The sequence below is a fragment of the Tenrec ecaudatus genome, chromosome 11 (assembly GCF_050624435.1).
Source record: "Tenrec ecaudatus isolate mTenEca1 chromosome 11, mTenEca1.hap1, whole genome shotgun sequence".
Classification (NCBI taxonomy): Eukaryota; Metazoa; Chordata; class Mammalia; order Afrosoricida; family Tenrecidae; genus Tenrec; species Tenrec ecaudatus.
The window spans coordinates 26,813,314-26,828,182 of NC_134540.1; the positions used below are offsets into that span (position 1 = coordinate 26,813,314).

At 36.5% G+C, this 14,869-nt stretch overlaps 1 protein-coding gene across 2 annotated transcripts in view; it reads left to right on the forward strand.

Moving 5' to 3' along the window:
* The window catches only part of KLHL1 (kelch like family member 1), a 417,008-nt gene extending 408,330 nt beyond the window's left edge, over nt 1–8,678 (forward strand). For both annotated transcript variants that reach the window (XM_075563613.1, XM_075563615.1), the window contains 2 exons: nt 1,086–1,257; nt 8,619–8,678. In XM_075563613.1, the coding sequence (XP_075419728.1) occupies nt 1,086–1,257; nt 8,619–8,678 (232 nt within the window). The remainder of the gene's footprint in view (nt 1–1,085; nt 1,258–8,618) is intronic.
* The last annotated feature ends 6,191 nt before the right edge of the window (nt 8,679–14,869 follow it).

Genomic DNA, 14,869 nt, shown 5'->3' on the forward strand with positions numbered 1-14,869 from the left:
CAGCAGGTTATATGACAAGATGATGACCGAGATATAGAATGCAAGCAAACAGGAAGAGAGAGCTAGCTTCTTCATAGTACACTTTATGAAGGAGTAGGCCACAACCCCAAAGAAACTTCTGCACCACTTCTGTGATTTTTTAAGGGGATAGTGTCCAACCTGATCTTCCTACCCCAGGTTGGCTGCTCACAATAGAGTTCATCAAGGAATGGATTACATCATCTGAAATCAAATCATGAGGACCATATGGGGATGTGTACTTATGTTTATTGAATTCTCATTAGTTTTTTTCTAGTGTTATCTGAACCTGCAAATTCAGATTAAATGGAATGGTTTAATTATTCACCTTAACTAAAATAAAGTACTGTCTCCAAAACATTCACTAGATTCCTTCCATCCAAAATATAAATTATCCATTTGCAATATATAGTGATTATCCTATTGAAAAACTAAATGCTAATTTTTGATCAATTAAATCTTTATAGCATGTGATCCCTCACTTGTCACTTGCTTCCCCAATCTTTCCGGAACAAATGATGTTGACATAGTTTCCTTCAGGAATTATTTTCTCAATCTTCATAGGTTTTTTTAATTATAATACTAAATAGACTCAAATCACAGATTCACTACGAATCAGAATCCACCTAATAGCAGTGAGTTTTATTTCTTTGGTCTGGTAAACTCAAACCAACTCTGAGTCAAAGCAATCCAGGAACCGATCAAAAATGTCCTTAGTAATCACCTTTCCCACCTCATACATATTTATCCTAGTCACATTGGAGACATCTTCCTCTTTTTAAGCTCATCATGTATATATATAAACTTTAATTATTTTGACACTCACCTCTTGTTTGTAGCAAATTAAGACTCATCTCTGAGACATGGTTTAAAGAAGACGAGTTAAAGACTATTCTTGCATTTCTAAGAATCTAGATATGTTTTATTGTACCTAAAAACATTATAGATATTAGCTTAAACACATGATGAGATGACTGAACCTTAAAAACTTAAGTCTTTTTGTTACATGTATAATGAAAATCCAAAGTGATTGGAATATTTTAAGTGCTATTGTCTTTGTATTATAGATATGATCCCAAAACAGACACTTGGACCATGGTAGCTCCTTTGAGTATGCCAAGAGACGCGGTTGGGGTCTGTCTCCTTGGTGACAGATTATATGCTGTTGGTGGCTATGATGGGCAGACATATCTCAACACAATGGAATCTTATGATCCACAAACTAATGAGTGGACACAGGTAATTACTGTCTTCTGTATAAGTTATTTTCTTTTGGCATGGTAGAGAGCAGATTAAAAATAAATCATTAATTTTTCTGAAACAAAAATGATTGATTTACCCAATGGAGTGTCCATTTAGAAAAACAAATAAATAACTAGCACAAAACAAAAATAACTTTGTTGTGTGTAGCAGTTATACCTTGCTTGCCATAGTATGCATATATCTCCGCTTAGAAACTTGTTCTTTCATTTCATTTCTTGTTATTTTCTACCTCTCTAATTATTTCTATCCTCAGTTCTCTCAGAAATCTAAATGGAAATACGTGCAGTAAAATTCCAAAATTGTATTTAGCTGTGCAGAATAACAACCACCTCTCATATTTCTCAGTGGACTCATTTTTTTAACACAGACATTGATTGAAGTTCATACAAAGAACTAAAGCATTGAGAGAGGTAAATTTACTGTATAGTTGATAATTTGCTTGGGAGTAACAGGACTCTTCTGCACAACTATTCTTGACTGTGCTGGTTTTAGTGGTGTGTGTGCAATGGTAATGTTTAGATATGTTGACTTTGGAGTATCCAGTCAGTTTTCCAATGGTTCAACTAAATTTCCTGAATTAGGAATTATATTCTTCCCTAAAGGAATGGTCTTTAAACTCAGTGTAGAATCATATATCTGTCTACAGAACAAGAGAATGGGAGAAAATAGAAAAAAATCGAGAGTATTTAAAGAAATAAATCCAATACTTTTCTGTTTTACTACTGCTGTGAAAGAGGTGTTTTGTAGAGAAAGGGCAGAAAATATAAAAACAAACTGGTAACATATAATAATTGTTTTTCATAACTGCATCAGAATCTTAGAAGATAATTCCTAACATTACTTCTCTGATTCCCTAGAAATTCTATAGGGTACAAAACAAGGATTGTGTATTGATTTGCTAGAAAAATGTGGCCACTCATCGGCATATATTTTAAATGTGCCAGTTATGCAAATGAACATTAAATAAATGAAGTTTATAGGCATATAACACCTTCATTACATATTGATAATAACTAACTATAAACATATTATCCCTTTAAAATTGAAATCAAAATAACGTATGTAGTAAAAAGAGATAAAAACCTCCTAAAAGCCATTTCCCTTATTTGTATTTTATTGTCGTATTTTGTGTGTGATATAGTGTTGTAAAAACATAAAAGTGGGATTTTAAATGTTTATAACTTTATTTTAGTAGTATAAACATTATTTTTTAAACTCTAAAAATTATTTTATGGTTTTACGCCTGCATCCTTTTGCTATTTATATATTTTAAGACACTTGAGGGACCACTAACTGACCCACACTAAATTCCTTTGAAAACTCTTAAGATACAGCTCACAAGACAGAATTCCCTTATTTGTTAGGCAATTCCTGTCATATTTTCCTGAAGGACTCTTGAAGTTGGTGTTTCACAATATAAAAAGGCAAACTATCCTGTTTTCCTTTTTGTGGCTGTGTGCCATCCAGTCAGCGTTTGACTAACTAAGCAGCAGAGCTCGGTGTGGTTTCCCGAGGCTGCAAACACTATGGGGCCAGAGCTGCAGATTGTTTTCCCCAGGTTCAAACAAGCTTTCCATGAGTTCTTGAGCGATTTCACCATCGTGGCACTAGAAAACAAATCCAAATCCACAGCTGTGGATTGATTCCCACTCAGAGTGACTAGAAAATCCACAGGGTGTGATTGGATTTGAACAACTAGCTTGCGATGTTCAGTCTAATGCTTACTTAACAGCACCACCATGGATCCTTATCTGGTTTAAATGATTATTTTATGGATTTTAACAATATGTTGTCATCGTACTACCATAGTGCACCCATCTATAGGCCACGGGGAAACAAGAAACTGCATTTCACTTACAGTCATGTCCACAAAGTGTGATGTTGCCTTTGGCATAGCGTAGGAGGACCAAGATCACTTCTCAAATAAATTAATGAAGAATTGTGATTGTAAATACTTTTATTTTCACTTTGCCTGAGTTTATTTTCCCACGATACATACCACGTATACTCCAGTATAAGCCAACCTGAATATCAGCTGAGGCACCTAATTTTACCAAAAATATGATGGTGGGACAAGAAGAAAGCAAAAGGAAATTGAGGAAAGAACCAGAAGGCAAAGGACATTTATAGAGGTCTAAATTCCAGGAATGTACATATGTAAATATATATAGCAAGAGGGGAATAAAACTATGTACTCACTTGTGTTAAAAAAAAAAGAGGACTGGATGCAAAGGGCTTAAGTGGAGAGCAAATGCTTTGAAAATGATTCGGGCAAAGAATGTACAGATGTGCTTTATAAAATTGATGTATGTATATGCATGGATTGTGATAAGAGTTGTATGAGCCCCTAATAAAATGTTTAAAAAAAAAGAGAATTAAGCTTGCAGATGGACATTGACTCAAGTACTCCCTCAACACAAGAATACTTTGTTCTAACAATCTGGCATTCTGTGATGCCCACCTTCCCGATAGGAAACCTAAAAACAAAATGGATGCATAAGCAAATGTGGTGAAGAAAGCTGATGGTACCCAGATAGCAAAAAAAAAAAGCCTCTGGGGTCTTAAAGGCTTGAAGATAAGCAAGCATGCATCTAGCTCAGAGAAAACAAAGCCCACATGGAAGAAGCACACCAACCTGTGTGATCATGAGGTGTTGATGGGATCAGGTGTCAGGCATCTAAGACCCAGAACAAAATCACATCCAATATGAATGGGTTGGGGAAGTGTCGTGGAGTGGAGACCCAATGCCCATCTGTAGACAATTGAACACCCCCTCACAGAGGAGTCAAAGGGAAGAGATGAGTCAGTCAGGGTGAAGTAGCACCAATGAAATAACAACTTTCCTCTAGTTCTTACTTACTCCCCTCCACTATCATGATCACAATTCTACCTTGCAAATCAGATTAAACCAGAACATGCACACAGCTACAGATAAGAGCCAGCAACACAGGGAATCCAGGACACATAAATCCCTCAGGGCCAGCAATGAGAGTAGAGATAGCAGGAGGATTAGGCAAGGCTGGGGGCAGAAAGGCGGAATCTACTACAAGGATCAACCTATATCCCTCTCCCAGGGGGATGAACAAAGGAAAATGGGTGAGGGGTGATGGAGGATGATGTAAGATATGAAAATAACAATCCATAACTTATCAAGTGTTGGTGAGGGCAAGTGGGTGGGAGAGGGAGGGGGAGGAATTTGGGAGCTGATATCAGGGGCTCAAGTGGGAAGAGAATGCTTTGAAAATGATGATGGTGGCATATATGCAAATGTGCTTGATGTACTGGATGAATGTATGGATTATGTAAGAGACGTAAAAGCCCCCAATGAAAGTATTCAAAAAAAATAAAAACCTCAAAAGGAAAAAAAGTGCTGAAAAACTAGGCTTATATATGAGGATATATAGTATATAGTTTAGTTGATCCTGAGCTAGGAGTATTCACTTTCTAAATGTGACTAATTTATAAAATTACTAATTATGATTAATTTATAAAAATGTGAATAATTCTCCATATTGAATGCTCATCAGAAAGTATCTTGGAAACTTCTTAAAATACTGCTATCCAATTCTAATCCATATTTCTATTGTGTTTGAGTGGTTTAGATTTGAGCATGTCTCTGAAGTCAAGCTGTGTTAGAAAACTATGGCATAATAAACGACAAACAGTAGAAAATGCATGCAGTCACATAGCTTGGGTTTGTATACTTGTATACTTGGGTTTGTATACACATAACTTGGGTTTGTATAAACTGAAGCACGGAGATTTACTCTTGTTTCTAGAAAAAAAAACATGCACATGCCTGTTAGTCGGAGAAAAAATGTTAATAGGAGATAGTAATACAGGGATAAGTAGAAAGCACTGCTACAAAACCATAGCAATCTTTACTCACAAAAATATTAAAATGTGAATCTATTGTTTTATGATATCATGTTACATGTAGGTCTATTCACCTCTGAAAATAGTATTTTTGTCTATCTTTTATGCACTGGTTTGCTAACCAGACTGCCAGCAGTTCTAAACCACCAGCTACTCCTCAGGATAAAGAAAATAATTTCTACCTTGGTGAAAAGTTTCAATTTTGGAAACACACAGGAGCAATTTTGTCCTTTCCTATAAGGTCATTATGACTCAAAATTAACTCAATGGCAAGAAGTGTGGTTTGGGCAATCCCGTCACAATAGCTGCGCTGGTAATGGGTACTGGTGGGGGGAGGGGTTGGAGATGTGCTTCTCCTAAAAACGGTGAGCTTTTTATTTACACAGTGTTAAAAGTAGCAGCTTTTACATCTTCAAGGGACCTAAATCATGTCTCTTTGAACTGTTCTTTGAGTTTTAAAAAGAAAAATAAATATGATTTGAAAAAATTAGCATGTGGAGGTGGTATTTTTTCCCCAACAAAAGCCTTATAGGCCAACCATTTTAATTTTCTTTTTTTTTTAATTTAATAAATCTTTTTATTGGAGCTCATACCACTCTTATCACAATCCATACATACATCGATTGAGTACATTTGTTGCCCTTGTCGTTCTCAAAATTCGCCTTCCACTAGGGTTCCTGGAATCACCTCGCTTTCCTTCCCCCCCTCCCCGCTCTCCCCTTCCCCCTGAACCCTTAATAGTTTATAAGTTATTATTTTATCTTATCTTACACTGCCTGGCGTCTCTCTTAACCCAACTTCCTATTGCACATCCCCCAGAGAGGAGGTTACACATAGATACCCGAGATTGGTTCTCCCTTTCTACACCCCCTTCCCTCCCTGTGTCGCCACTCTCGTTAGTTCCTAATCAGTTCCCAATGTGAACCCGAGTCCTTCAGGAAAACTTACCAATATTATTCCTTTGGAAGTCACAGCAAAACTGCGATAGCATTCTAAGATGATCCCTGCCCTTAATTTTACTGGCCCAACAGTTCCCCTTGGGAGCCACTTTTTAAAATATAATTTTATTAACATATACTTCACATATCAGACAATTTAATCACTCAGTCATATAAACAAGTATGTGCAATCATTACCAAATTAAAGAGAATATTTTCTTTCTGCACTCATTTTTGTTAGCTCCCCATTGCCCTCCATCTTCCTTGCCATGCTTTTAGGCAATAATGAATCCAGTTTCTGTCACTATAGATCTAGCCTAGATTTCATATACAGGAAATCATACAAAGCACAAACAGGAAGCAAGCAAGCAAGCAAACAAACAAACAAAAACCACCAATGATGAGACTAGACAAAACATTGAAAAACATCAGTTGAAAAGAAAACAGAAAATATTAAAACAACTTTAAGATTGATCAAAAAGGAGATCGAATAACTAAGTATGACATTTTCACCTTAATACATCTAAAAAATCCACTTTACAATGCTCTCTATCAAATAGTAAGGCGAGTCACAGCCCTGCACTATGTCTACAGGACATTCACTGAAGGTTTTTTTCATGTGGGGACCCTGCAAATAGATTCTGGCCTTCCTCTGTCATCCATAACCTTCTGCAAACTGGGTGTTCACAATTGAAGTTCTTATAACAACCCCCTCATTGAGAGATCACTAAAGATCTGGGTGCTATAAGAAAGTGTGGTGAAAAAACAAGATAGTGCTCTGCAACCAAAAGAATAGCATCTGGGGTGTAAGAAACGTGTCTTAGAACAAGCAGCCATCTAAATAAGACATCATCTCAGTCCACATGGAATCAGCACAGCAGCATGGATGATACAAGGATGGTAAATAATAGAATTCGAATCCAAAAGAGAGTATGGGATGTGCTGTCTTAATTGAAACTCTCTTTTGAAACGCATCCTAATGAAACCACATATGTTACTGGGAGAATACGTCCACTGTCCTCCACTATTACATTTGAACATATTTTGATGGAAATGAATGTGTATATATGTGTATGTGTGTGTGTGTGTGTGTGTATATATATATAAAAGCTGGGCTACTTTAAAAATATTTATTTCACTTAACGTTGCATAGGATGTCATTACGTAATAAGTATAGTGACCTATAATAATATAATAATATTTCAACATAATATAATATAATAATATAATAATGATAATATAATAATATTTTGAATGCAGAAGAAACTATAAATCTATTCAAATTTCAATAACCACCTTTTATTTTAAGGCAAGGAATAGAATATTAAATTAGGTTTTAAAATAATGCATTTAATGAAAGGCATGTGAAAATAAACAACATACCTATAGAAAGAGGTGGGTTTTTTTCCCTTTTAATGTAAACCTATAGAGGAATAAAGAGAAAGAGGAAGTACATTTAAAGCGCTCCTGTGTAAGGTAGCTGGTTTTCATATTTAGAGAGGGAGGGCATGACCTCTCTCAATCAATAGAATCATCTATGAACTGAAGTTATTGTGCTCTTATCTATTTTATTTGTTACATTTTGTTCACATTCTTTTCAGACTACTAAATCTTGGAATATCTACTCTTTACTCGTATTTTATGTGCATAAATTATGTTGGGGAAAGTATAATAATCATTGATATAATAATGTCCAAAATATTACAATATCAGCTTACCTCAGTGGAATACATTTTCATTATAAGCTCTGTGAAAAATATTGCTTTTAATATATTCCTAGACAATTTTATTATCAGTATTATTAAAAATGAACTCACTTCTCATTTCCATGACTGTCATAAGTTTTTTTAATAAGCCCTATAGCAATTATAATTATTGCTTATTTATGACAAAATATTGAAGCTACTTCATTGCATATCTCTGCCTGGAATGAATGAATCACATATTTAATTCCGTATAATATCTGGGGAAATAACGTTCCCAAAATTTCAATACGTGTAATAAATCTTTCATCTAAAATATACTCCAGTCAATCGTGATGAAGTGTCATCACAAACATAGGCCCGTGCACACCCCCAGAAGGAAGCTTGGCTGGGACATTTGTTTAACACTTTTATTTCACTACAAATAATCATGTATTTCTATTGTATTTAAAATAAAGGTAAGCTATTGCTTTAAAAATCTCAAAATATAAATATCTGCATTTGTGTAAAAATATTAATTTTTAATTATTTATTTTTATTAATCATTTTATTAGGGGGCTCTTACAAATTTTATAACAATCCATGATTCAATTGTATTGAGTACACTTGTATATATGTTGACATCAACATTTCCAAAACATTTTCTTTCTACTTAAGCCCTTGGTATAAGCTCCTCTTTTTTATTTCCATTGTATTGCTCTCTTTGTGGCTAGAATAGAAAAATGTAAGCATATTTGGTTTTCTGTTTTGAACTATATCATAACTAGTATATTCTTTCTATGTCCATCAAGTTTACTTTGTGTCTCATCTCTTTCCACAGATGGCTTCTTTGAATATTGGCAGGGCGGGTGCCTGCGTGGTAGTCATCAAGCAACCTTGATTTACAATCGGTTGGAGGATTGTATTTGCTGGAGTGGTTATTTTTATATCAACGCGCAGGAATGAGAACTTGGTGAGATGAAAACTCTTCCAGAACAAGGATGTCAAAGAAGGTAGAAGATCAGACAGACCTACAGGCACCAAGGACACATCACACCATTAGAGGAACAGCGTCTACCACATGGTAGTTAGATCAGGAATGGTTATTGGTAATTTGTTCTGTATTGTAGCTTATGATCACTAGAGTTACCAAAGGCTTGTTTTTCTTGATCGGTTACAAGGAAAGCCCAATATTTGTGAGACGGATCATTTCATGACTACAACTCCTTCGATCATTTTATAATCTTTGGCAAAATCTATGAGATTGCCAAGAATGGAATACGTGCTATTTCCTCAGACAGAATCTCATTGGGTGACTGTATTCCTAATCAGACGTGGCGATACAAAGGAGCAGAATGATGCTTTATTAAAACAAATGTGCTTCTTCGTCGTTTTCCTAAGCTGCCAGGACAATTAGAGAAACAGATTGCTGCAAGTTTCTTGTATTCAGAACAAAAATCGCTGCTAATGGGGCTGCATATTTCACGCAAAATGGAGGTTAACTTTATTGCAACCACAATCTCCATCTGAAGCAGGCAAATGCAAAGGTCCTTTCAGTTAGGCTTGGCACACTGCTTTGCTTTCTTACCACACTGAGCCAAAGAAGCAGTATATTTAGGGGCTTTTGCCTTCTGTTGAGCTCAGTGTAAGCATGGAAGCTCGTCATTCTGAATGTTATATAGATCCATTGCATGTTGAAATCCTTTAAAATTTTGTTCACAAGCAAACACTGGATTTTGTGGGGGAAATTCATCTACTAAATTGGACTGTTTATAATCACAGTTACAAAGAAGGCATCCCCCACTTTTTCAAGTTGTTACATTGATATGCTCATTATTTTATGCCAAATGTTTGAAATCGCTTAAGCATCGAAAGAAAATGTCGAAACAGTGTCTTTAATAGATCCATGTGAATTTTAAATACAATTAATAAATGATAGAAAATTTGCTTTTATTAGTCCTTTTTTAGTAACTTTTAATACAGATATGAGTTAATATAAAAAGGTATACTGCTGAGACAATATTTTTGCCTGACTTTCCAAAACTTAATATATATCTATAACAAAATGTTCAGTTTTCCTAAGATACAATAATACACTAACACCAAATGAAATCCTTTATTATTTTCTCCCGAAGTCATTCAGAAAGCACACATCATATAATAATAGTTTGAGAATTGTGCAGCAACCAGAAAAAGCAAAATAACTCCTTCCTTTAAATCAGTGTGATCCATGGAATTGAGCTTAATTGCTGGTTTGGAAATAAATTTGAAATAGTGGCTAAATGGATTTCTCACTTGCTGTAAATTACAACCACCAAAGAAAATACTGATAAGGAATTTTTATTTTTAATCAAGGAGATAGAACATCTGTGATTTCTCAAAATGCATAAAATTAATTTTATTACTCACATTTTTTCAGGAAAATGCTATTTTAAGTTTAAAAGGGTGAGGAGGTATTGTTGATTGTAAAGGTAAGCATCATTGATGTATCTTCTACTTCCTATTGTCATAAGCATTTCATTATACCTGTGAGAAAGCATCTAAGGTTAATAAAGGAGCAATTATTAAGCAATTACCAAGGAAGAAAGATAATTTAAGTACCAAGAAAGGATTTTACTTTTAAATACTTCTTGAGGTTTTGCAAATAGCGAATGAGCTGTGCATTTAATAATTCTTAGGATAAAATAGATAATCAGGAATAGAAAAGTAGAATGTAAATCTCTAATTAAAATTAGAATGTGAAATATTTATGTTAAAATGTTTTCAAAATAAAACTGCACTGTTTAACATATTTTAATTATTGAAAATTTTAATATTACTAGACACATTCTAAATAAAGACAGCAATATGATTCAGTATTCTTAATCTAAATTTGATTTAGTATTGCTATATTTTGAGACTATTTAAGAGAAAACAACTTCTGAAATTCAATGTCATTGTGGGAAATATTTTAACTGCTCTTTTCCACAATTTTCACATTACACAATTTTGTTGCATATGTTCATCTATAATTTTAGAAATGGCCAATAAAAGGATCCTAACGTGTGATTTATAATTAAAACACAACTAAACCAAAAAAGCTCCCAGCGTAAGTATTCCTTTTCACTTGAAATCCTGTAAAAGTGGTAACTTAGTGCTTTATTATGAATATAAAATAATAGAGAGAAAAAACAAGAATATAAAAGTAATTCATAAAATTATTCATTCCTATAAACTATTATGCATTCAAAATAGGACTGAGACCGTTTAAGATATTGTCACTCAATCACGCACTCACTGCCATTGAATCATTCCTATTCATGGCGGTCTCTAGAATAGGGTAGACCCACCCCTGTAGGTTTTTGAGTCTGTTCTTTACTCAACAGAAAGCCTCGTTTTCTCCTGTGGAGAGGCTGGAGGTTTTAAGGGCTAACCTTGTGGCTAGCGGACCAACACATAACTTCTAGGCCACCAAGGCTCTGTAAAAACACTTGTTGTAACTACACCAACATGGAAAACGTGTCATCCTATTTTATCAAGATTACTTCTCACATCTATTGCATTTGTCTTTAGATGCCTAGTTGATAATAAGACTACCAATGTCGCATGGCCACGCTCTCGGACAGCAAGTGAAACACCAGCCGTGGAAACTCACCGGCAGCTCCTGGAGATGCCAGACTTGGCCTCGTGTCTTTATTTAAAAGGGGGGAAAAGAGAAATCTCCCACTGCCACGGATTGGATTTACCCCATTGTGAACCTATAGAGCGTATCCGAGGGCGTAAATGTTCAGGGAGCAGGTCGCTCCATCTTTCTTCCTAGGAGCAGCAGGAGGGTTGGAGCCCATAACTCCCAGCACCACCCGGCTCCTCTCATCAACTCCGCCATTGACGTGACTCTGGCCGTGGCGACCTGCAGGATGGGCAGTGCTGCCCCTTCGGGCTTCCAAGACTAACGCTTTAGGGGAGGAGAAGGCTTTGAACTGCTGACCTTGATGATGATAGCCCACTGCATAATCATTACACACCACGGTTCCGCAAAGGCTCTTAAAGGGTCCAAATATTGTATATAGTGAACTCCCTGTCATTGAGTCAATCCTGCCTCATTGCGATCACAGAGAAGTTTAGCAATGGCCCTTCTGGGTTTCTCAAAGTCGCAGCCTTCGCTCATCTTCGTGGGATGTCTGGTGAATTGCAACTGTTGACCTGGTGGACAGCCATGCAAAGTCCAATTCACGGGATCAGTGTGATCTTATCAGACGTCCATCAGGTCATTTTCAGCTGGAATTGGCACAATAGCATGCAGCAACAAAATAGGTTAAAATTATACATAAAATAGTTCATCCTATTTTATTGATTAGTGAAAGACAGTACTCCAAACAACATATTACTGAGCTCACGTTTTCATCTAGTTTTTATATAGTAATGGGCTCTGAATTGATTCAGTTTCTCCAACAGTCTTGCCTGACTATGAACGATCTTCCTCATGTGCACAATGCCACTTGTCTGTGTATTGTCGCCCAACACATAGACTAAATAGACAACATTAAGCTGACTGAGAACATTAATTTCTAAGCATTTTTAAAATAGAGGAATTTAAAGTTGCCTGTCTATATCTACACTTTAATAAAAAATTATCTTTAATGGCAACAAATGTACAAATGTGCTTGACACCATGGATGGATGTATGGGTTGCGATAAGAATTGCATGAGCCCCCAATAAAATGCTTTTTTAAAAAGAAAATAAATAAAATATGAATATCTTATGTAAAAACATGTTAATTTTAATTAAGGTTAATTTAAAACTTTTCTAAGAAATTCATCAATCTCTTCATAAATAAGCTTATCAGTTTTTCCTGAGAGACGATGTCCACCCATATGAATTTGAGGGTTTTTTTCCACATGTTAAACTATTTGACTAATTCTCTATTAATCCCAGGACAGAGTAGAAGTCATATGGGAATGTGTTTGCTTGTTTTATCATGTGTCTGATCATAGTATGCATACCTATATGTACCCTATTCTCAAAGAATAAATGTAAGGGGAAATCTAATTTCTTAAGTATTCTGGAGAGTAGGACTCTCAATTTAGTCTCTTACCCAGAAGCCACCTGTTTTATTCCCCTTATGGTCTGGGAGGCCCGCTGCTCTGCCTCAGTGAGCACCCCTGTCCTCAGTCTGTGGACTCAGTGCTGCGGCCTCTGCTGCCTCCATCAACTCAAGCAGGGGTCTTTTGTGCACGACTGGGTGGCTTTTCTTTTGGGTTGGTGGTTCTTGTCTTTCTGCTTCTGAGCTGTCTCACTTTCATCGCTAGCAGAATGAGGAAAGGGATGGTTCCCCGGGGTGGAGTTCCCTGTAACGTATCTGCATGCTCCTAAACTAAGTGGCTGCTGTACAAAAACATCTGGTTGGAGAGCCATGAACTCATGAACTGATCATTCACTTCACCACATTTCTACTTGACATTCTTTGCCCACAATGGTGACGTGAGTCACCTTGATGACCTTTCTAGACTTGGTCTTGTAAGACCTACACAATGACTAGATTGCAAGGGACTGGTTGCTTCACTGAGTGGTTTGAAAATTCACTCAATGGAATTGAGACCTAGTAGCCTAGCATGGGTCTTGGGTGGTTTATCCATTATGTAAGGTTTGTATAAGCACCAAAGTCAGAGGGGTGTGGGGGAATCTTAGAGTTTTCAAGAAGAATTAAGAAATTTCCGTGTCCACTGCACAAGGCATCCTTGACATGGAAATGTCATAAACACAAATAAAAGAGTTGTAACACTAAAGATGGAGGCAGTGTATTTGTCAGCCTATAGGGACAGAGTTGGCTATTATATAATTTCCGACCCATGGAAAAGTAATTTAACATACCTCTGTACAGGAAGTTTGGGCAATGTTAAAGAGCTGTTAACACTTTCCTATGCAAAACAGAGGCTTGTGTTAGGCCTGTGCAGCAAGTTTCTCACCTGGTCAGCCTGGGTAAAGACCCACATTTTTGGTAGTGTGTGCTGGGTCACATGGTGACAAGAGAGCTGCAGAAGGAGTCAGCTACAAAGGTCTAGAAAGGCCCAGCTGCGTGGACTTGGGAGAGTCTGGGGAGGGGTTTCCTTCTAATGACTCAAAATCCTGCAAGATTCAAAAATAGAGCAGAAGGCTAGGCTACCATGCAGGCCCCCAGCTCTCAGCATAGCTGCACTCGAGGCAGTGGTGACAGAAATAGAGTGTGTCTTGTACAATGGTATACTCACATGATGACATAAGAATTGACATGCACTCAAGGAGTCCATGTAGAAACAGAATGGTTTGAAGCTGATTGGGGGACAAATTGTACCGTTCTACTTGACATGATTGAAAAAATGGAGTGCTGTGTTATATGTATTAAATCCCAACTAATATTTTTTAAAAAACCGAATTGACATGGATAGATGGGAAAACAGTAAGTCATGGCAATTTCAATTGCGCATATGCATATGAAATCTGTGTGATAAATAAGGAAGAGGAAAAAAGAATTGTTACCTTTGAATTAATGTGCTAGGAAAAATATTGAATTAAAAAGGCACTTCCCGAAGAATAAACCGGAATAAGGAGAAGAATGGTCTGAGACAGAAGGATGGCACCATTCCGCCTCACATCCTTTGGATATGTGCTCAGGAGGGTGCTAAGGCCTCTGGTGAGCCTCCGGATAAGGGCATGATGCTTGAGAAAGAACAGCGTCAGTGAAAAAGAGGATGCCCATGGATGAAATTGATTGACAAGGTGGCTACAACAGAGTAATCTTGCTAGGATGGTTCACGACTAGGCAGTTTTATGTCCCCTGTTCACGGGGTCTCAAAAGCACCTAACAGCAAAAGTAATAAATGAGTCCCCTTTGAAAATGTGTGGTTATTGTTGACTTTCTGCCTGCCCTAAAGTAAAAATGTTTTCATTTTGTCAACACTGTAAATTTCTCATGTCTCCAGCTGCATCAGAGATGAATGCAATACTCATAGAATAGTTACTGCTTGTGGGTACATGTATCTCAGTCTCAGTATTCTTAGGATTTCCTGGCAGTTTGAGACAGAGATGGTCTGCAGCAGTGCTAGAGAGGGACAGATATCACATTTTATAGCTAT